This window comes from Trifolium pratense, linkage group LG2 (genome assembly GCF_020283565.1).
Source record: "Trifolium pratense cultivar HEN17-A07 linkage group LG2, ARS_RC_1.1, whole genome shotgun sequence".
Classification (NCBI taxonomy): domain Eukaryota; kingdom Viridiplantae; phylum Streptophyta; class Magnoliopsida; order Fabales; family Fabaceae; genus Trifolium; species Trifolium pratense.
In genome coordinates this window covers 12909500-12932995 of record NC_060060.1, presented here as the reverse complement: position 1 = coordinate 12932995, position 23496 = coordinate 12909500, and the positions used below count along the sequence as shown (strand labels likewise).

At 32.7% G+C, this 23496-nt stretch overlaps 3 protein-coding genes across 3 annotated transcripts; 1 reads left to right on the top strand and 2 right to left on the bottom strand.

Annotated features, from left to right (window-relative positions):
* Positions 1 to 958: 958 nt before the first annotated feature.
* LOC123907733 (putative nucleobase-ascorbate transporter 10) lies at positions 959 to 4284 on the bottom strand. The gene is made up of 15 exons (XM_045958101.1): positions 4194 to 4284; positions 3954 to 4052; positions 3742 to 3839; positions 3471 to 3647; positions 3278 to 3378; positions 3101 to 3176; positions 2936 to 2995; positions 2595 to 2779; positions 2357 to 2453; positions 2170 to 2256; positions 2013 to 2071; positions 1813 to 1904; positions 1520 to 1597; positions 1276 to 1427; positions 959 to 1181 (listed from the first exon to the last, which is right to left on the bottom strand). The coding sequence occupies exons 1-15, from the start codon at positions 4282 to 4284 to the stop codon at positions 963 to 965; spliced, it is 1671 nt and encodes a 556-aa protein (XP_045814057.1). The 3' UTR covers positions 959 to 962.
* Positions 4285 to 6283: 1999 nt separating this feature from the next.
* Positions 6284 to 11215, bottom strand: LOC123907731 (calcium-dependent protein kinase 28-like). The gene is made up of 12 exons (XM_045958100.1): positions 10356 to 11215; positions 9400 to 9530; positions 9140 to 9181; positions 8827 to 8938; positions 8668 to 8746; positions 8373 to 8542; positions 8090 to 8216; positions 7705 to 7820; positions 7507 to 7614; positions 7343 to 7405; positions 7058 to 7231; positions 6284 to 6890 (listed from the first exon to the last, which is right to left on the bottom strand). The coding sequence occupies exons 1-12, from the start codon at positions 10764 to 10766 to the stop codon at positions 6732 to 6734; spliced, it is 1692 nt and encodes a 563-aa protein (XP_045814056.1). The 5' UTR covers positions 10767 to 11215; the 3' UTR covers positions 6284 to 6731.
* Positions 11216 to 20574: 9359 nt separating this feature from the next.
* LOC123907730 lies at positions 20575 to 22364 on the top strand. Its single transcript, XM_045958099.1, has 3 exons — positions 20575 to 20728; positions 20877 to 21199; positions 21667 to 22364. Exons 1-3 carry the CDS (start codon positions 20677 to 20679, stop codon positions 22207 to 22209), a joined length of 918 nt encoding a protein of 305 aa, XP_045814055.1. The 5' UTR covers positions 20575 to 20676; the 3' UTR covers positions 22210 to 22364.
* Positions 22365 to 23496: the final 1132 nt, after the last annotated feature.

Below are 23496 nucleotides of genomic sequence, written 5' to 3'. Positions count from 1 at the left end.
GGTTTTGGTAGAAAATCGAACCGAACTGAACCAAACTGAATTGTTTGTCTTTCAAACTGACCGAACCAAACTGTTAAAGTGATTCGGTTTTATGATTCTGAACCAAACCATAACTAATTTTTCACTAAAAATAATTGAACCATTAAACCAAACCAAACTGATAATCATGAACCAAACTGTTTCAGTTCAGTTTTAAAACCGTTAGTTATGGTTCAGTTTTTTTTTTTGTTCGGTTTGCTTTTTGGGTTTTTTTCCCACCCCTACTCTAAAGGTTTGTTTTTTTTTTTTTTAAAAAAAAGTGTGTTTGAAATCTACGTTCCAAAAAAAAAATTATTTCAGATCATACTTTCCGAAATTATAAATAAAAAAAAAATTATTATTTCGGAACCTACATTCCGATATTATGCATGTTTGGAACCTACGTTCTGAAATGACTTTAGGGGTAATTCGTAAATTTGGGGGGTCTGGGAACATTATAGAGGGCCAGAAAAGCAATATTCTGATGCTTTAGAAAAGGAGACAACATATCAGGCCCTTTCAAAACAAAAAAGCCCAATAAGCTTCCCTTGATGGAGAGTTATTTCGAAAATTTCTCTTTAGACCCTTTACATTTCTGTCAGTCCTTTCAAAAACCCATTTTTGCCCTTTAAATTAGTTTCGGAATTTATTTTCCAAACCAATATTTAATTTGGAATTTAAATTCCTAATCATTTCAATCTTCAACATCATCAATTCTCCAATTTCATCTCAACCATCAACTAACATTTCAATTTAATAAATGATACATGATTTAAATTAGTATGTTAAAGAATAATGTTACTAAAGAAAAATGTCTTAATGCATTTCTAGCAAACATGTCCAAGTGAAACCATGCATGTTACCACAATTACAAGATACAAACATTTGTGACAATGAAAAATGAGTTGATTTATAAATATGATGATAAAAGGTGGTATCATCTCTTAAACAGATGGGAAAAGCTCATTGAGTCTGCAAGGTAAAGAATAAAATTCATCATTTCTAACATCTGAACTATACAAGCTAAACTTCTCCCACCATTTTAAACCAATGTCGTTTTTAGTTGCTTCATCTTCGCGAGAAAGTGTGAGATCCAAAATGAATGCCACCGACGCTGCAACCGTTATATGTGACATGAGGATTACACTCATAATATCATATAACTGCATTCAAATTAATTGACAATTGTTAATAATCACTTAAATGAAATTTCAATAATTAGTATTTTTTTGGTTGGTTCAGATATATATATCTTACCCATCTAGGACTTTCTTGTTCATGTTTTACATGAAAATATTGTGAGAAATATTGTGGTACGGAGATTCCTAAGAAGAACGAGAAGCCTAACACGAATTTGGTTCTGAAACTGTTGAGGTTACAGAATTGGAGAAAACCAAGACCAGCAGAAGCTACATAGATCCAAATTAACAAATATTGTTAAGTTCCATATATGTTGACAAAAGCACAAATTATTATTATTAGCTTGAATGAATGAACTTACACACATAGCCGAATAATACACAATATAATGCTGCTATGATCGGGAAAGGAATGGATGCAAAAAGTGCTCCAAATTTTCCTGGTTCAAGGAGAAATAACAAGTATCAAACATTAGAGATATATGATCAATTATTATTACCATTGTCTACGTGTCAGTATCGTGTCTGGTGTCTGTATATCGGCGCTTCATTGGTTCTAAGTCCCACAGACAAACTAGACTCGTAAATTACTAATGCTAAGGTGCTGAATATATGAATTAGTACAAATCATATTTGTCAAGAGTCAAGCCAGTACCAAATACAGAGAAGAAAATCATAAAGCCAGCTGAAATTTGAATTACTCTTCTGCTTCCTACTTTTGTTAATGCTAGTAAACCAGCATTTTCTCTGAAACAAGAGTAAAGCTTAATCCGAATAATCAGAGAAAAGAAATTAACGAATGCCCTTTAACTGATCAAGAAGAAAAACACACAAAATGAATTAGGTTAAACTTACACCGATGCCGTAGTTCCAGTTACACAACCAAACATGCCACTAAGTAAAGCACCTACCCCCTAAAATCAAACAATAAAGACACTAATAAATTTATATAAAAGAGTCGAGAGAGTTTTAATAACTAACTATACTTTAAATTCAAGATATTGAATCTTACCGCCCAACCAGCTCCGCGGCTGATAATAGAAGGTGGCACCGGCGTGGCACTTCCGTATCTTGCAGCAGCATAGGATGTACCGGTAAACTGCGAGAAAACAATATTTTTAAACAAGTGATTAACTAGTGCAGTTACATTGGTTGTTCACATGCACAATATAAATAATGCTATGGCTTTAAGTGCTTACCTCAAAAAGAGAAACTAAAGAAGCAGCCATCATAGCAAAAGCTTCTGCAACATTGAATGTAGGACTCCCCCATTGGAAAGGATAAGGAAAATACAACCTGCATAAATGGAAATACTTTTAACCATGTTCATTGTTCACATTCAAAGAATAAAATTGAGTAGAGAAATAACTATTCTTTATTAGCATTTAAGTAAATGATGATCAGTAGTTGAGGGAACCGGCCTGCAATTAATCTTACCAAGGAGCGGAACTAATGAGTCCTGCACGATCGGTGCGACAACTTCTCTGTGTACTTTCTGATTTGTTGTTATATGCAGTGGAAGAAGTTAGAAGCTGTGCAAATAACCATGCAATTGTAACAGTAAATAGCACTGCGAATCGGTCATGTATAGGTTTCACGGTTTTAATATACCGATGAAGATACTGCAGAAAGAAGCATAGAATATCATCAAACATGCATTTGTCAATACAAAAGAAAGAAATTTGTAAACAGATTTAGTTTCTTGGTATCCTATTTTGCAATTTACATATTCAAATTTTCGCGACATACTAGTTATTAGTACAAGTGTAACTACTTGCCTGCGAGATGAAAACCATGATAATTAATGCAGGAAGCCCAATTTCAACACATTTCGCAAACTGCAAAATTGATTGATAAATTATAAATAATAGAGATGAAAAGAATTACAAAATCTAATGTCGATTCAATCTTATAGAAGAATTCGTCGATCCTAAATTCGTTACCATTGGGAAACCAAGTTGATACAGACCGAGTCCGGTGAATGTTACATATGGAACTACAGAAAGTGGACTAAGGAACCTGTACACGAAGCAATAAACATATAAGATAACAAATCAAAGTGTTGTATAAAAATTTGATCCGAAATTTATTATTCAAAAAAACTTGCAGATACTACTTACCTTACGGCATTCCTCCAAAAACCGAAAAATCCAATAGCCATTTGAAAACTCGAACTTATGATCAGCGCGCCTTGAATCCCTCTCATTGTCATAGTAAACCTCTACGAAAATCAAACAAACACTAAAGAGTCAAACATTCTCCAATTATAACATGTAAAAAAAAGGGAAGCCTAAAAAAAGTCTCATAATTTACCTCATCAGGATCTATATATGAATTATATCTTCTAGCCTGAACTATTGAAATTATAGGTATTATGTAACTGTATGAACCAACAACTACAATCGGCAATCTAGTTCCGAACAAAGATTGAAGAAATGTGCTTAGTCCGGAAACAAACAGAAGGTTCTGTATCACTTTAGTCTTCTCAGCCTACATTGAATCAAAACATTTTGTTCATTAATACTATCATAGAAACTGCTTAAATTTAACATCAAATAAAAATAGGATCAGAAAAAATTCTCACATCTCCTCCACCCATTTGAGGAACAATTATAGTTGGAATAAGAACAGTAATTCCAAGAGTCAGAATGTAATGCTGGAATCCTAATACCACCGCTTGACCTGCATCATGAATCAGATACATCAACTTTTGTTGACTCAGTTGTCTCTTATAAAACCAACCGGAGATAGTAGTAATTATAATTAAGTATAGAACAGTATGTATAGTGTACTAACGCCATGGAGGTGGACTGTTGATGCAATATTGAATTCCAGGTAATTGTTCTTTCACAGGCTGTGCTGCAGGTTTCACCTCCTCTACTTTTGAACCTCCACCTGCATTTTTGCCGCCACCGCCGCCAGCATTTTTTCCATCGCCACCGCCAGTTTTTTCATTGCCACCACCACCACCGCCTCCGCCTTTATTTTTTCCATTGCCACCACCGCCACCTGCATTTTTTCCATTGCCACCGCCACCTGCATTTTTTCCTTTGTCACCACCAGCAGCCCCTCCACCGCCGCCTTCATTAGCAGGTTTATTGTCATCACCACCACCATTTTGAGCCATGTTTTGTAGGAAGAGACTTAGCAAACGTTGATAAAAATCATTGGAGTTGAAGTTTTATATTTAAAAAAAAACATTGTATTGATTTGAATTATTTAAATTAATTAATGATTTGGTTTTATCAGTTACAAGAACTGTAATCATCATATATTAAAACGGTCAAGTAATTAAGTATCATTCATCAATGATATTATTGATTTCTGGAAGTTTCAAACATCTGACTTGAAGGGACGGTGCATTAGTTCTGAGCTTTGGATGAAATAAAATTTTGATTATATTCTTATATTTGTTCATGTTATTTGTAGTTCAAAAAAATAAATTATTTGTTGATGTTATTTTGTTAGTTTAAAAATAAAGAACTTTTGGAATGGAATGAAAAATAGCTTTATTCTACCAAAAAAAAAATAGCTTTAAAGATATATGGAGTAGGATTTTTCTTAGCCAGCAAAATAAGCAATATTTTCTACTTTATCATAAATAAATAAATAATAGTATGTTCTACTTTAAAGAGTGAGTAATATGGATTGGTCTCTCTCATTTTTCACAAGATTCTCACATTCAAACATAGTCCATATGGATTGGTCTTCATTATTCACAAGATTCAGGCAGCTTCAATATTTCATCATAGTCTCTCTCATTAATATTCACAATAAATGGTTTTGGAACATTAATTGCAATTACGTTACGCAATTTTAATGATTATTATTCAAACCATTTCAAAAGAAAGCACATTAAACACGGGAAAAGTACAAGAGATATGCAAGTGAGAAAAGTACTTTCTCCGGCCTCATATATATAAGCAAAAGTAGTTTTTTTAGATTCATTGAAAAAGTGATGTATTTAGTTTATATTTTAGACTAAATATATCCATTTTTCATTGAAACTAAAAAAATTATTTTTGCTTGTATATGAGGCCGGAGGGAATACTACAAAGCAAACAAAGTCACAAGCTAAAGTAAATACAATGAATGCAAACCAAGTACCTCTTTCTAACTACTACTGCATAATTATGCAGACAAGCTACAAATTTCAAAATGAACACTCCCACCAAACTCAACACAGGGAACCTATGCAATAAGATTCCTAAGTACAACCTACGTACCCACCACATCAGTCTAATCAACCTTCACATAACACCCTATCAGCCTTCATACTCTGAACAACCGGCCTAGTCTAATAAGAGCCAACATGCCTCAACTGAATCGAAGGCCGCAAACAAGAAGAAAACAGACTGCACAAATATGCAGCAGCAGCAAAATCAACCGAAAAAATAACCGAGCAACATCTCGCATTCTTGTCCATTAACAACAAATACAGTTAATATAAATGCCTGTTTAGAATACAATCACTAAATCATTACTCCTTCCAAAATAAAATGCCTGTTTATACTTTGTAAAGTCTGGCTAGTAATTGTTCCCACCGGGAATCATACTCAGGAGTACTTGTGATCTTATTCAATTTCTCATGATAAGATTTTGTATTTATTGATGTATTGTAGAGTAGATATTTTACATTTTTCAACCATTTTTGTCTTTAAATTAACTACTACTTATAAATATATTGTCACTAAGAAATTTCTTATTTTGTAATGATATTAATACTTTTTTTAATAAGTCATGAGTGTAAATAACCTGTGAGTACTTGTGAACTATTTGAGCTGTAGTAGTTAAATACTCGGCCAAGTTTGTTTAATTAAGCAAACAGACTCACCCGAGTATGATTCCTGGTGGGAATAATTACTGGCCAAACTTTACTTACCTCGTGGCCGAACTCTGGATTATCAGGAACCCCTTCCCCTGAGAACCAGAGGGTTAATACAAAGAAAAAGAAAAAGTAAACAGACTCAAATTTAAGATAGAGCTCAATTAATTCCTTCATTAATTGCTCAAGAACAAGCTTATTGACTCCATGTTCAAAGATTTTAATCTAGGATAGATGTAGCTCAGGAAACTTGGTTTTTGCAGTTAGCAAAAGAAGAAAGAGATTAACATAAATAACAAAGTTGAAATTTAAATCTAAATATATTTCATTTGACACTTAATTATTTGTAGAATCTTTTTTTTTTTTCATTTTGGGTAGAATACAAGAGTTTTATTTATAGTTACACATTACATGTTATGGCACAAGTAAATCCAGAAAACCCTGACATTTAAAAATGATGTACATTGATTGAAACTCTCAACTTTGATACCTGAAGCCAATCCAAGCAGGGTCTATACACACTCTATGAAACACTTCTTGACACAGTCCTCTAGACTAAGCTTTTAACACAATCCGTTGCGAGACGACGCCATAGTCAATATAATTTAAGTTTCAGAGTTCCATAGAACGGCCAGAGAGTGTGAAATCTGCAGAACATATATCTCAATGCCTTCGACATAATCTTCACGGGAGATCGAACTCCACCACTCTCGCATCTGAATTATCCCAGCCTCTGAAAAACAGCTATACTACATCCTTCGATTACGATGAGTTGGGCTTGATACATTTCGAGAACCAATGCTTGCAGTTCTTAAAAGTCTCCGAAATTCTGGTAAGCTGATCTTTCCATCTTTGTCAATATCGGCTTCCTCGAGCAAAGGATCAATTGAGCCTCGCATACCAGTATGCTAAAAAACCAAAAAATAAGTGATATTAGTTTGCAGCAAATATGTATCCACTGTTTAAAACTATTTTACAAATCAAATGAATCGCCAATTTAGTCCGTAAAAGTATAGAGGCCATGCAGTTTATCATAAAAAATGTTGAGGGAAATTGATAAAGACATGAGACCAACCATTCTCAGTTCCTCCGGAGTAATAAAGCCATCCTTATCTAAGTCAAATTTATCAAAAGCAGCCTGTGACCGTTGTTGCCACTTCTCAGAGTCATGTTCCTCCAATTGATGTACATGTAATGTAGCTGCTACAAACTCGGTGAAATCTACTAATCCATCTGTGTTGCTGTCAATCTGCCAACACACAAGACAGTGATTTATATATCTATGAATGATTAAGAGAAGCAACATATATTGTCATTAAATATATATTTTTTATAGAAGAAGAGAATCTTAGGTACTAACCGCTTGCAATATCTCTAATACACGAGATTCTTTCAACTTCCACGGGAGATCTTTAGCAAGAGCCTGCAAAAGATTAACTTTAGACCAATGCAGGGAACACTACTACAATAAGGGGGTTGATTAATCACTAACAGAAAAGTGGTGTGTTTTGATTTATAGGTTACCTGTCTCATCTCTTCAAGACTAATAGCGCCATTTTTGTCCACATCTATTGCATCAAATTGATCCTTTAGATCAGAAAACTCGCCTTCGTTAAGTGTGCTAGCCAATGCCTGCAAGATAACCATGTAACAAGAAAATCAACATCAAACAAGTACAGTGCCTTCTAGCCTGCAAAGACTCAAATTAGTGTATCTTCTTACCCTTAATGCAAATTGTTTCAATCGACTATACTTCACAAACTGTCGCATGTTGTTTAAGACAGATATATCAACCGGAATCTCGGATGCCTCTCCTCCTTCTCTAACCCATGGATGTGCTGTAAATATCAGAATTCATCGATACAGCTAAACATTAGTGTCTAGCTTTGTTTAAAATATGTTTTGGAAAGTAAACATATTTATACGTGTTTATGTCTGAGTTTTTTGTTAAATTGAGAAAACTCTGTAAGGAAACAGTATTTAGAAAGATTCCAAGTCTTAATGAAACAAAATCTATTTGAAAAATCAACTGCATTAACTGAAGGAAAGGAAACTAGATAACATAATAAACAGCCTTCTCACTATAAGAAATAAGTTGGAAACATACATAGAGCCTGAGCAGCAGTTAATCTTGCCCGAGGATCTTTTACCAACAATTTCCTCACAAAATCTTTTGCAGCATTACTTATGGTTGGCCATGGTTTCCGTCGGAAATCGGGCTTGTTCCGTAAGACCTGCATATGATGTGATCATATATTAAATGTAAGCAAAATATTAATTCTTGTTCTTTAAGGGAAACGCCAAAGACTAATCCATGTCCTCAAAATATTAGATAAAAAAGCTAACATAAAATAACACGAAACTCAGAATGTCATAAGAATTAAGTGTACCTCCTTGAAGATACCATCCTCGGTCTTATCCCAAAATGGTCGTCTCCCACAAAGTAATATGTATGTAATCACACCAATACTCCATACATCTGATTCAGGGCCCGACTTCCGTTTCAACACTTCCGGTGCAACGTAGTAAGCACTTCCAACAATATCTTGAAATCTCTTTCCTGAAGTTCATTTTCAAAGAGATAGATCTATAAGTCTCAAATAAAGATTGCAAGAACATGTCTGATATAGGGGCAGAAAAATGAAACAAACCAATCAAATGATTAACATAAATAGTTTTCCTTACCAGGTTTTATGAAATCAGACAAACCAAAATCAGTAGCCTTTAAAGCTGAATCGTCTTTGTTTGATTTGAATAGAAAATTCTGCACGCAAAAATGAAAACAAAAAATATTTAGTAACATAACTCCACATTGCTTAAATATGCCAATGGACTTGAACGCACCTCTGGCTTCATGTCGCGATGCACCAAGCCATGTAAATGACACTGAGCTGCAACCTTCAGCATCTGCCTTACAACCACTGCAGCATCTTTTTCAGTATAACGGCTGTCCTTCCTATAAAATAAGAGGTAGAAAAACTAAGTTCCGGGTACAAGGAAAAAAACACATTGCTGAACACAAAAATCTAGTAGGCAATAATGTTTTGGAGTCCTCAGTGATCTTGGTTCCGAAAATTTGTGAAGTTGTAGACATTCTTAAGAGCCAACTAGACAGTTTATGAAAAAAAAATCACATCCAAGATCAAACATAACTTACTTTCCCAATATCCGGTCTAGTAGTTCTCCACCTTCGCATAACCTAATAAGATAAATTGCCAAGTAGTTTACGTTAAAAGACGTATATAGAAAGGAACAAAGCGACAGATAGAGTAAATAAAGACAACAAAAATGATTTGATAAACCTGCCGTTAAAAGATATACCCGAAATTTATTGCAGTCAAATAATGTTTGGAATCATATGAACACAATGAAACAGCATAAGAATAAGGAAAATATAGGGGAGAAAAATGAACTTACTCCATAACTATGTACACATATGAGTCATCCTCAAAAGCATTATAGAACTGAACGACATTTTCATGGCCTGTAAGTTCTTTCAATATCTTGACTTCTCTCTTTACATCTTCAACGGCTATAGGGAGAACCATCTGCCACAAAATTCAACGATTGATTCATAAAACCTTTTTATGCAAACAAAGGAGAGCAAAAATAATAAGAAATTACTAAAAAGAGCTCGAGTGCATAGGAACACTCAGATTACACATTTATTTAAAATCCATTTCAGGCATTACAACACTAACCAAATCAGAAACTACTCAGCTAAACTTTTACTAGAATTCACATTATTCTATCTAGCATTAATAAACACTACCATAACGATCCTTGGAGGAAGCCCCAACCTAACCGAGAAATAAGGTTTTGAAGGTTTTAAATTCACAACGTTAAGGTTTTGAAGGTTTCCGTAACCGCGTCACAGCTACAATTGCATCCGCGTGAACAACATTTATCATTCATAATTTCCCACAATGTCAAACATCGCAACACAACCGCAATTCAAAAACCACACTACAACCAAATGGCTTGATATACAAGTTACATAACAGGTCAATCTTGTTAAACCCAGTTACAAAATAACTTCAACACCAAAAATTTGAGCAAAGTCAACACCAAACAAAAAACATAGATGCAGTCTGAATAATTCACCAGACATTGCAAAAACAAACCTTTACAATCAAGAAAACAAAGTAATCACAAATAAAAATCAAATTTTTCATCTTTATCCTCATCCTATCCTATAATCCAAAAATCCAAACAGATAACAAAAAATGAACAATCATTTTCCATCACAAAAACAACCCAGAAACAAAATCTCATTAATTCTTCCAAACCCATTGACCAAAAACCCAAAATCACAAAATCTAAACATTGATCTGAAAAACCCCAAAAAAAAAAACATCATCAAACATGCATACCTTAGCTTTCTCGAGTCTCTTAACAGCAACACGATCTCCATTAGATTTATCAACACCAACATAAGTATAACCAAATTGTCCATGCCCCAACAATTTCCCAAGAGAAAATCTCTTATCAAAATCTTTCTCATACCCAAAATCCGTTCTTTTTCCACAAGGAACACGCGAACTAACTTTATCTTTATGTCTTGATTGATGGGTTTTCTTTTGTGCTTCTTCTGAGCCTTTACGTCGTTGATTAGAGCTAGGTACTTGACGTTTCCTTGTCGTCGACGCCGTCGCCGATGTTGTTGTCACCGGAGCGTTTTCTGTCTTTGTTGTTGATGTTGAATTACGTTTACGGTTTTCATTGTTTGTTGTGTTGCTATTAGAACCGCTAACAACCTTTGTAGAAGAAAAACATATACCCATGATGTTGCTGTTGCTGTTGTTGTTATTGTTGTTGTTGTTGATGATGGATCAAAAACAAGGCAAAAAATTTGATATGCAAGAAAATTTATCATTCATTAAGAAATTAAGAGATTGAAAGCGCGTGTGTGAGTTGTAGAGAGAGAAAGAGAGAGAGAGAGAGGAAGGAATGGGGCAGGGACGACGAAGAAGGGAAGAAGAAGATGATGGTCAAAAAGAGACTTTTTTTTTTTTTTTAGAGAGAGAGAGAGGTAATTAAGAATTAATTAACAATACTTTTAACTAGTTTTGTTAATATATAGTATGAATGTAATTAAGAAAAGTAGTAAATTAAAAACAGAAACAAAAGAATTGAGTTACCAAAAATAATGTGTAATGGTGATTTTGGTTGTATATTAGTGTGTAATTTGTGTTTTTTTAAATGTGGATACTTCAACTTAGTTGTCACATTCTCATGTTAGTTTTTGTATTTTATAGTAATCATAAATATGATGACAAGTTAACAACTCTTATTTTCTATTTGAATTCTTTAAGTTGTTATTATAAACTTATAAATTATAATCTATGATCAGTAAAACAAAATTATAGACATAAGTCTTAACTCAACTGATAAAAATATCGAAATTGTTAGTCTCCTCGTTCCCACAAACCGTAATATTTTCAGAGGAATCCTCATTTCTTTGTATTGTATTAACCGTTAGTGGATATAGGCCACAATCGAGAGTTGTCATTGAGTCGTAACTATTGATTGCTCGTATCTTTCATACATAATTGGAGTGGTGAGCTTAATTTTTCGCAAACCAAACTATTGATATCGGCTCTATACCTAAAAATTTTTGGTAATTTAGAATTCGCCCACGAGGTAAGTAAAATCTAATAAATAATTGTTTCATCCAATAATAAAACTCAAATTCTTTGGAATGATTTAGTGAAACTCATTAACAACTTGAATTGTGAACAAATGATTTTATCAATGTTAAATAATTAAGTTTCTCACCAAAATAATATGGTACAAGTGGTTGATATTTGAGTCTTTTTATTTGATCTTGAACTCGATCTTCGGTCACGTAGTATATAGAAAAATATTTATTGAGAGAGATCAACCTTTTAAATTTTTCTCCTGTTTAAAAAGATCAAATTATTCATAAATTAAATAAAATTATTTTGAACATTCTTTAGCTTAAATTAATTTTATTCAATTTTCCCCATAAATAGAGACTTTGAAGGATCTTAGCTAGGCTAAAATATTGTGAGAAAATAAACTCCAGCAAAACTTTTTTAAGAAAAATCAAAGTTATCATCCGCACATAATTGCAGAAACTAATCATCTCGAGCTAATTGAGATTTATTTAAGGGGTTGACCTCTCCCAATACTTTTAAAAATTATTTTGAACATTCTTTAGGTTAAATTAATTTTATTCAATTTTCCCCATAAACAGAGACTTTGAAGGATCTTAGCTAGGCTAAAATATTGTGAGAAAAATAAACTCCAGCAAATATTTTTTAAGAAAAATCAAAGTAATCATCCGCACGTAATTGCAGAGACTAATCATCTCGAGCTAATTGAGATTCATTTAAGGGGTTGACCTCTCCCAATAAATGTTTCTCCATATGCACCCGTCAGGAATCGAGCTCATGATCAAATGATTAAGGAACTCAAATATCTACCACTTATGACATACTATGTTGATATACAACAACATTCTTTTAATAGAAATATAACCAAGTCAACCACTTAATATGCTTCTCCATTATATATTAGTAACCGGACATGTTTAGTCTTTTATGAAACCATAACAAAATATGATATATGAGTGCCCATAAGGACAAGATCACGGGTAGGGATGTACCTAAAATTTTGAAAATTTATACAAAATTGGTATAGAGATGTAATATAATATAAAATTAGCAAATTAGAAAACCTTCTATTATTTTTGGGGCCTATTGAGTTGTTGTGAAATAATGTTATCTTTCTTGAGAATACACTTCAAAAGAATGAGAAAACATTATTGAAGAGAGAGTACATTTCAAGAGAAAACACAACATGTAGAAAAAAAATTAAAATATTATTGGAAAGTGAGAGATAGAACAATTATGTGAGCTAGTAATAAAATTTGAAAATTTCTATGTACCAAAAAAAAAAATTGAAAATTTCTCACCAATCAAGATTTAGTACAAGATTTCGTCAAAAAAGATTTAGTGCAAGTGATTGATATAATATACAATGTGCATAATTAATTTTTTTTTAAATGGCAAAATTAATCCTCTTAAATCCTTTTTACATTAATTAAATGTGTGTTTAAAAAAAAAAACATTAATTAAATGTGACTTTTTTTTTGAACCAAACAAACAATTAAATGTGACTTAATGGATATTTTATATACATCTATCCATCTATTAAATTTTTCAATAGCCCTCTATAAAAAAAAATAATAATAAAATTCAATAGTCAATGGGTAAAACAAGTGAAGTCTACGATTGTTGTCTTAGTGTTTTTTTTTTTTTTTTTTGTGTTGGTATAGTTGTCTATAATGTCTTCTATTCCATAGTTTAGACAACACTATCATTTAGTTTTTCTTTTTATTTTTGGATAATAAAATATGATATATACTCCATTTCTACCAAGAAAAAAAATATGATACTCCATTTATTTCATACAAGTGTCATTTTATAAATTTTTATAGCAATACTCCCCCGTCCTTTTTATAAAAAAAGTTATTTTTTAGATTTATTGAATATTTGAGAATTTAATTTATAAGATATTAATTATTCAATCAAAACTTAAAATATTAACTGTTTCTTATAAAAAAAATTGAAAATAGTATACTTTTATTTAATAAATTCAATGCAATATTTATTAATCTTTCTACCAATATATCCATATTTATTGTATTTCAATTCATTTAACCACTCCACTAACTAGTGGTATTTAAATAAATAAAATACGTTTTTATCATTTTTTTTTGTTTTGTTTTCGGCACTAATATCTAGTCCACTAGAACACTTAATCTATTTCAAGAAATAATTTTGATATCAAGTAATTTCAGTTGTCTTCCGATCACGGTTCGATCCCCCGATCGTAGTTACAGGAGATCGAACCGTGATCCTCCCTACTTATTCCAACCATTCTATCATTGAAATCAATAGAACAAATGTGAGAATGAGTAGCTCAAATAGTTTACATTAATATTTCAGCATTTATAATCTCTTGATATTTATTATTTAATGAAATGCAGTAAACTTTTGTGTAAAAAAAAACAGAGGTGCTTTAGTAAGCAAATAGTAAAAATTAGGAGTTGTGGTTTGGAAAAAAAAATATATAAAATTAAGACATGCGTAGCAACAAAGAATGTGTATAAAGAAAACAAGTCCACAGTGACAGTAGCACACCATTGGTAATGGTTGATGGAGAATTGGAGAGATGATAATGATAAAACAAAACCAACTCACTCTGCAAGACATCAAACCACGTGGTCATGAATTGATTTTTTCACCTATTTTTTAAATACTAATAATAAAAAAAAGATGATATTGATGTGTATGATTCTTAAGTCAAGCTCTTCCTACCAATCCAATGTATGTTTGGTGAAAAGTAAACCTGGTTTTAGAGTATAAATTTTCGAAAATTTTAATATAGATGTTTTTATAATTGATTCATTAGTATTTAATATTTAAGAAGTATATCAAATTTTATTGACGACGTCATTCGTTTAAAAATATAAGTTGGTTATTTTTATATTTACCATTGAAATAATGATTTTTTTTAGTAAAAATTGAAATCATGATTTAATTAATATTAATTTGATTAAAACAATGAAATTATAAAAATATATTTTTGATTGAACTAACGCTAATAATTGAAAGACAAAAACTTTAGGTTACTTCTTCGAATTAATTTTTTTTTTCAACAAAGTTAAAATAAAATTTCTATAAGAACAATTTTTTTTTAAAAAAAAAACCCTCAAATATATTAAAATTGTTCGACTTCTTCGATGTGAAGTTATTAAACAATTGAAAATGAAGGTAACTCCTCAACATGAGTGGTGTACTTGCAAGTATTTTGATGATCAAGTTAGTTCATGACTGGTGATAAAAGATTTTTGTGTATCTTAAACTTGCACGTGCATCAATTTTTAAGGACGGTTTCTAGGTTTCATGGCAAAATCTTTTGAATCCATTGAGACAAGTTTTGCATGATTACCATCATATGATGCTTACTTTCAATGATATCTTGATTTGGTCCTAAATCCTAACTAACATTGGAAAATGAATGATACATCTTCATACACGACTAACTTTGACAAATTGTCACAAACAACCAAACAACTGGACCAATATTCTCTAACTTTTTAGAGCCAAAGGCACCTACCTTTCAGTCTTTCTGAGCCATCAGACCAATCATGTGTTTAACCCAATGACACATATTAGTACTGTTTACTTTTCTTCCCTAAAATATTCAAACAACAAAAGTAACAAGAACAGCAACGTCTGCAACGCCTCCGTCACCCAATCCAGTCAAACAAACCACCATCACTAACTTTGACAAGCGGCCACCGCCTCCTTGTTAGTCCACCGCCTCTGTGTCCCTCCACCGGTGCTGACATCCATTCCGTCGACACTGTTAACGGCCCCACCAAAACTTAGAAACAGCCTTCTAATAATTGAAGCATGACAACGGGTGTTGGGTTCCACAACGGTCGATCGGTGGCTCCACGATGGTCGGCCGGTGGAAAGGGATTCGGCGGCGGCCAGCAGTTCTACGACAGTCATGGAGGACAGTAACTTTGCTGTAAAAGATTTCAACTCTTGAATTAAAAAATAATAATGAATATATTGAGTTGGACACGTGGCACGATCGGGTCCATGTGAATGATCGGATGGATGCTATTGGTTGAAAGTTAGGGTGACTTTCCCGCTAAAACGTTAGAGAATATTGGTCCAACTAGAAATAGGCAAAGCCAAAACCGACAAAAGATTAATTTCAGAGCATATGCACACATTAAACACAACAATATAATAATTAAATACTAATACTACCTCCGATCTTTTTTATAAGGAACATTTTGAAAAAATTACAGACTAATTCATTTAACATAGTTATTTTTATGTATACTCCTATTTAATTACTCTTTATTCAACTAACTTACTTATTTTAAATTCTCTCTCATAATAAATAAATGAGTCAGGATCCGTTGACACCAACTAGTTTGACACCAATTGTTACACCTCTAAATAACGTTTTAACCGATATAAATTTTATAAAATTCACCGTTGGATTGAAAGTTTATATCATATAGATCATTTGTGTAAAATTTTAGACAAATCTAAAATCATTTGATATGCTAATGAGATACATCAAAATTAACGGTTTTTGTTCTTTTTTAAATGCCGTTGATCTTTATGTGTCTCATTAGCATATCAAATGATTTTGGATTTGTCTAAAATTTTACACAAATGATCTATATGATATAAACTTTCAATCCAACGGTGGATTTTATAAAATTTATATCGGTTAAAACGTTATTTAGAGGTGTAACAATTGGTGTCAAACTAGTTGGTGTCAACGGATCCTGACTCTAAATAAATAAGGACATAAGTGAAATTGAACATTTAAAACATTTAAAAAGTGGTCAAAGTTGTTAGTCAAGTGACTCCAAACGACACAAGAGGGGGGGGTGTGTGAATTGTGGACTAAAATATCTGATTAAAAATAAGCACTTAAAAAATTTAATCAAATAAAATAAAATGCTTGAAAATAAGTTTATATAAATTAAAGAACATATGTAAATATGCCAAAAAGAAATAAAAGAGATGAAAGGAATAGAAAATAACACACAGAAAAGTATACTGGTTCAGCTAAAAACAAAGGGTCTACTTCGGTCCTCAAGGAAAGCACCTTGAGATTTCACTAAACCAAGCTTTTATAACAGAATAAGCTAATAATCTTTACAACCGAGTACTCTCAACACAAACAATGAGATATCACCTCCCTTGTGCAATAGCCTCTAAACCAAGAGATATCAGCTCTCTTGAAAACCTTGGGATCACACCCAATACAATTAGAATAAATTGAGTTACAAGATATTACACTATATGTGTATATAAAATAAATTGAAGCACAAGTACTACAAAGTAAACTATGTAGTATAGAAAAGCTCTCTAGTAAATATATTAGCAAGTGTAGAAATCATGAGAGTGATGACCGATGAGTATTATTTGTTAATAGAATTTCAAAGCAAAATTTGGTTATTCAAAACGCTGCAACAAAGCACCTATTTATCGTGTAAAATATGAGTGAGGTGTTTAAAGAAAAGGAGAATGTTAACATGTGCATATATGGCACATGTTAAGGTAGTAAAAATAGAAATTATGCCTTAGAATTTGTGCATTTTAACTTTTTAAGCATTAAATGTCTTGTATCATTAAATGTTAAATTTCTATATTAAGATACGTTATCATGTGCCCTATATGCACATGTTATGTGCCCTATATGCACATGTTAACAAGAGTACAAACCCTAAAGAAAATAACCGTTGCAATTTGATTTGATATGCCTATTATGAGTTTCCAAATATATAGCAACGGTAACTTCAAAAACATGTTTGCATGCTGAAATTAATTTTGCATCATAATTGATTAATTATACTACCAATCGGATTATGCATTCTTTTGAAGAACTTGATGAAACCAATTTAATGCATAAACGTTAAAACACAGCAAATCCTGATCCTGAGATTTATTATACCAGTTGTAATACCAACTCAACAATGCCTTTGGTATAATGTAATTATCATGCTAAAAGATATTTTTAATGAGATAAGAAAAATATGCAATTTTCAAGATCAATTATAAATTTTCTTGTCAAAATATTTTTATGCAAAATTATATATAAAAATCATTGTGATTTGCGAGTGTGTGATATATTTTCAAGAGAGCTTTTTCTACTACTCGCATAAGGATCCTAAAATAACATGGATTATAACTCAATAAGACTATAACTAGAGTCTTGTAAGCTTAATCATCTTTTTCGCTTTTTGTATCCTCGTCATTCCTGAACTTCTTTTGTCAATCATCAAAACCAAATTGTTCCTGTCAAGGCATATATTCACAAAAGTTTCCTATAAAAAGGACCAATTTTTTTTCCCAAAGTGTTTCTTATAAAAAGGACCGGAGGGAGTAAATCTCTAACTAGGCAAGAATCTCATCCAAATTTGACATTAATCTCCAAAAAAAATTAGTCTAGCTGAGAATGTGATTGGTTCATTTAGTAATGACTTCTCTCCTCTCTAACCTTGCATTTGGTGATGGCTATTGTAAACGGCTATGGTTTGAGTTTACCACCGCTTGGTGATCTGCATTATTGAGTCTTCCATTGCTCAAAATCTGCCTCACACATGTTCAATTCAACAAATTCAGTATTAGTTAACTATAGGTAAAAATCCGACTAACTCATGTTCTTTTTATGAGTAGGAAGCACCTCCTACCATGCTGGGTCTGATAGGGTGTGATGGGGATGTTTATCAGGCTCTTCAAAGCTCTGACTAAGCTGTCTTTCTCGAGGTGTTTTATTTTCGAGTCAGATTCTCTTTTTTCCCTCCAGGACATGTCTTTGGTGAGTCTTGGTGGTTTTAGGTTTCTTTGTCACGAGGTTCCTAGGATTCTTGCTCGTACTCTTTGTTTTTGTGCGTTTGGTATGTACTTCTTGTACTCCTTTATTGTACTATAAATTTTGCTCTCCTATGACATTCAAAAAAAAAAAAGTTAATTCATAAATCAATGTTTTTTCAAGTAGTCTAACAGGTAGAAATTTGAGGTGTCCGGAATTCAAACCTCAACCCCTATATATACATACTGTAACGTCTTTACCAACTGAGTTAAGCTCGTGAAATCTCATAAATCAAATTTATTACATATATTGTGATATAACTATTTTTTTTTTTGTTATTATCAATTTTTTCATTTCATACATAGGAGAGTTGATAACATTATTCTTATAGTAAGCAGAAGGGTAATAGTACCTGGATCTGTGTGGCGTTTGAGTCCTAATGTGAGGTCAGGTTTGGGACAATTTGGTAAAAAACTAAAAATTGACAACAACTTTTTGGTCTATATCCACACATGCTTTTTTTTCAATGCATCATTTTCTAAACCCATTTTCTCTGACAGCACTTGACACTATCAATATATATAGCACAATAAATTCTGGTTGTATTCTTCTGTTACCTTTCTCCAATTTTCTAGCTTGCTTGGCCATCTTGAATAATGTCTGTTTTTAATAGGATATATGAAAAGTATGTTAGTACTATTTCTCTCCAATCATGCACTACTTCTCCCTCCATATGCAAACCAAATCAACAATCAACAATAATAATAATAACCAACCTTCAATATATATTTTTTCCTTTTATTTTTGTTTTTTGCTTATAAAAATCATACAATCTACATTTGTGCACCTGTTTGATTTTCTTTCTTTTTTTTTTTCATATAAATAATATATAGTTTTTATATCGGATAATTTTTACAATGTCACGACAGTTATGCCAACAGTTGTCAAAATTGTAACCAGATGACTCGCCGACGATGGATTCTATGGCACAGGCACAAAAGAACTGCAGCTGATAGCATCGTGACAATTTTTGAACCACCACGACTTTCTTTTAATGTTAATGAGATGACTCTAATAACATTCATGTAAAATTTTAAAAATACAAGTGATTACTATTGAATTTTGATATTAATCTTTAATTGAGTATCGGAGGGACTGTGGCAAACTATCTTTCAATGGCTAAACTCCAACTACATAGACTTTGTGACAGTACCACATCATTTCTCGCAGTTTGGAGAATTAGCAAAATGCAAAAATAGCAAGCGATTCCGGCACATCATTTGATTGGCGGCTACGTGGAGTATATGGCGCACCCGTAATAACATTGTTTTTAGAGGTGAATGTATCAACGTGTCTTCTATTGTGAACCATATTATTTACATATCTTGACTATGATTTATAGGCCCCATAGGATGCAAGTTTACATCTGTTAATTAATAGTAGTTTGTTTTAAACACATCATTTTAATTAATGTGATTGATTATATGTGAAATTTTATGCTAACATGATGTATTTCCAGATAAATTAAGCATATGCATGATCATCTCCACCCATTCACCTCGTCGATTCCAGGAGCAATCTGAATTATTAGAATCTCGTTGCTAAATTGGTTGTAAGCAACTTTTGGATGCGCATCTTCTTCACAAATGAAATGTGACTCGAATGTGTCTTCTTCGGCTAGAGATGTGATAGTTTTTGCTTGTGTCATTATTATTTGATATTGGATATACTTTTTTTTTTATGACAAAAGGAATTATTATATTATGAAATCAAACTAATGCCTATTATTTTAATGTTATTGATTAAAATATATATTTTTCATTTAAAATTCAATTTTGGTTAAGGAGGCATTAGTCATACAGAAAAAAATACTTTCGAAAGATATTTTTTTGGTAAACACTACACCTTGTTGGAAGGGAATAACTCACCTTATATATCTCATATAAGTTGTTCAACAGATATTATTCACCGTCAAACAACAGTGAAATTCGTACATATAACATGGTAAAAAAATGGTGATAGGAGATTTGACAATATATATTTTGGTTAAGTAATATATTTTTTTTTTTTCCAGTGTCAGGAGGGAGAAGAGTAATTACCAAACCTAGAAACTAACGGCTACTTCCATTTTGGGAAACGCGCATTCAGCAACGGTCATATTCATTCTACAAATTCTATAAATAATTGTACCCTAATCCCAAATTTTTCATCTGTAATCAATCATTTCAATTTCTTTTTCTCTCTCAAAAATTCGTTCAAAGATTTTCACTTTCTGTATTACTTGATCCTCAACCGCTTTCAATTTCAATGGAAACTCCATCATCCACAACAAGATTCACCAACACCATTCCACTTTCAAGTGAGTAATTTTTTTCTGTTCTTCATAAAAAAATTATATTTTTAAGGCTTAATTTCACTTTTAATCTTATAAATATCATTAAAAAAATTCTGGGCCGCTTTAATTGTTTCACTAATATCATCCATGTTTTTGTTCTTGTTTTTTGCAGGAAAATTTGAAGATTCTGAAAAGAATCTGTCAAAATCAAAGGGACAACAGCAAGATCGATGTGCATTGATGGACATGACAAATGATTCACCAATTGTGGGGCTTGCCAATGGTGGAAATCTTGAAACACCGTCTGCGAAGCAGCGAGGAAGCCGTGTGAAGAACACACCCGGATCTGGTGAGGCATTGCTGAGGGGTCAGGTGAAGACACTTATGCAGATGGTGGAAGAAGAGGCTTTGGAGATTCTTGCTCCAACTCCTCAGATTCAGGATCTTTCTGGCACTGCCACTTCTGTTGTTCAACAACATCCATCAATTTCTCAGGTTCTTCTTGATCCCTTACCTAAGAAATGCATGGTGTATAAAGATCCTATAACTTTTATGTGTATAAGATCCATATTTTGAGATGATATTTGATATCATAATTAATCATTTATGCACCTAAAATTTTACTAATAGAACTTTATATTTCTTTTGAGAAATCAAGAGAATTTGGCTATTCACATATTAATTTCTAAGATGTTGTAGGGTTGAGTTAAACTTGTAAAATTCATATATGAGTATGACTAAATTAATCAGTTTTCTATAAGATCTCAATTTAATAATTTTATAAATTGGCCTTGAGACAATTTTGATGCACATATTGTGAGATTTTGCTAAATATAATTCATGAGATGTTATAAGTTTAACTTAAACTTGTAAAATTCAGCATTCATAGTTGACTAAATTATTCAGTTTTCTATCAATTTAATGATTTTATGAATTTACCTAAAACATAATTTTGATGGCAGGTGGTGAATATGGACCAAGATAGTGGTGAATATGGAAAGTGTGAGATAACAAAGTCATTAGATTTCTCTGAAAAATTTCAAGTATCAGAAGAATGTAACTCTGAGGTGAGTTATGAGGAAGTAACACAAGGAAGTGTGGTTGGAAGCTGCAGCATAGTTGATGATGGTGCTTCTATCTGGTCAATGCAAGTGAACTCATGCAACTATGATGAAGATGATGTGGACGAAGAAATTGCTGAGGAAGATGAAGAAGACTATTATGATGTTGAAGAAGAAGAATATGAAGGGCTTGATGAACTGTGTGAAGGACTAAACAACATTGGAATGAATGAAAAGGTAGTTCCAAAATTTGCTGGAAAACACATAAGGTTTGTTTACAACAGTGATGATGAAATTGTGAAAGAAGAGGAAGCTGAAAGTGTTAATGCTGCTGCTGATTCACCTAATGTCTTGCGTTTGAATGGATTACCAACACCAAAAGGGAAACATCTTCGTTTTTCTGAGGAGGATGAAGAAGAAGAAGAGGGAAAGTCTGCTTTGTGATTCATGCATGGATGGATTTTTTTTTTTAGTTTTTACTCATTTTTTTGCATTGTTTTTCTTTCTTTTGTTGAAGGCTAAATGAGTGACCACAATTTTTGTGGTCCTCAAATGTTCCAATTCCAAATACTGAATAAAAATGTTCCAATTATAATAAAGTTTTAGAAATCTTCCAATTTTTTGTTGTTTGCACCTAAAAATGAAAAATATAAACCACAGAGTAATATGTGTTGGTGTGAATAATCAATATATTTTGGCAATTGGTTGAATTTGTGGTGTAATCTGTTTGTCGCTTGTGTCTCAGACTTTTATTCTCGCAACTTTGAGACCTTCGAGCAAGTTTTGAGAAACCTATTAACCATTCTCCTTCACTCCCCCTAATGACTCCACCACATCCAATAACTCCATCTCTACAAGCTCCATCAATGTTCAAGCATACCCATCCTACACTATGTGGTTTCCAACTTACATGAATTGTAGTTTGCTGTGTTTGTTTCCCAGGCTGCATTATCAGCTAGAGTTTAACAATGAAGCTTCTGCCTAACAAATTCAGTTTGCTTCATAGGGCGCATAAAATCTTCATCATGTTTTTCCTTATTCCTCCAAAGCCAAGAAAGATGACAAGCCATTGCACAAAAATGACTCCACCCTCCATTTGAACTTGTTCCTCCTTTGCAAGAAATATTAATAGCAATCCAATCCTCTAAGTTGCTAGTGAAAAATTGATGTCGCATAGCAGTAGTATCTACAGCGCTTATCCACAAAGGTCGAATAAGAGTGCAGTCACCCAAAACATGTAGAATTGTCTCCGGACGGGCTGCAATAGTCGCAGCGATCAGCTCCCAGCCCCATGCGATGCTTCCGTTCATTTGTCAACAATCTACCATGTTTAACAAGCCATACAAACGCTCCGGCACCTTCAATCTCCAAATCGTTGCCCAAACACCATCAGTCTCATCGCCATCAAAACCACATATTGCATGATACATGTCCGAGATAGAAAATATTCCCATAGCATTCTCTTTGCAAATTTGTGTATCAGCACAATTACTACCATGATGAGGTAGTAATGCTGCAATTTTTCCCATGATATCATTTGGCAGCCATGTATCAAGTAACTGCCAATTCCACAGCCAATCATCCACAATATCAATTAATTTCGCATCTCTCAACTGAGTTGGGATTTGGAGATTACAGTCCACTAGACGTAGCCCTTCCTCTATCCACGCATCATTGCAAAACTCAATGCTTCGACCATCTCCAATGATCCACCAGCTATGCGCTTGAAGA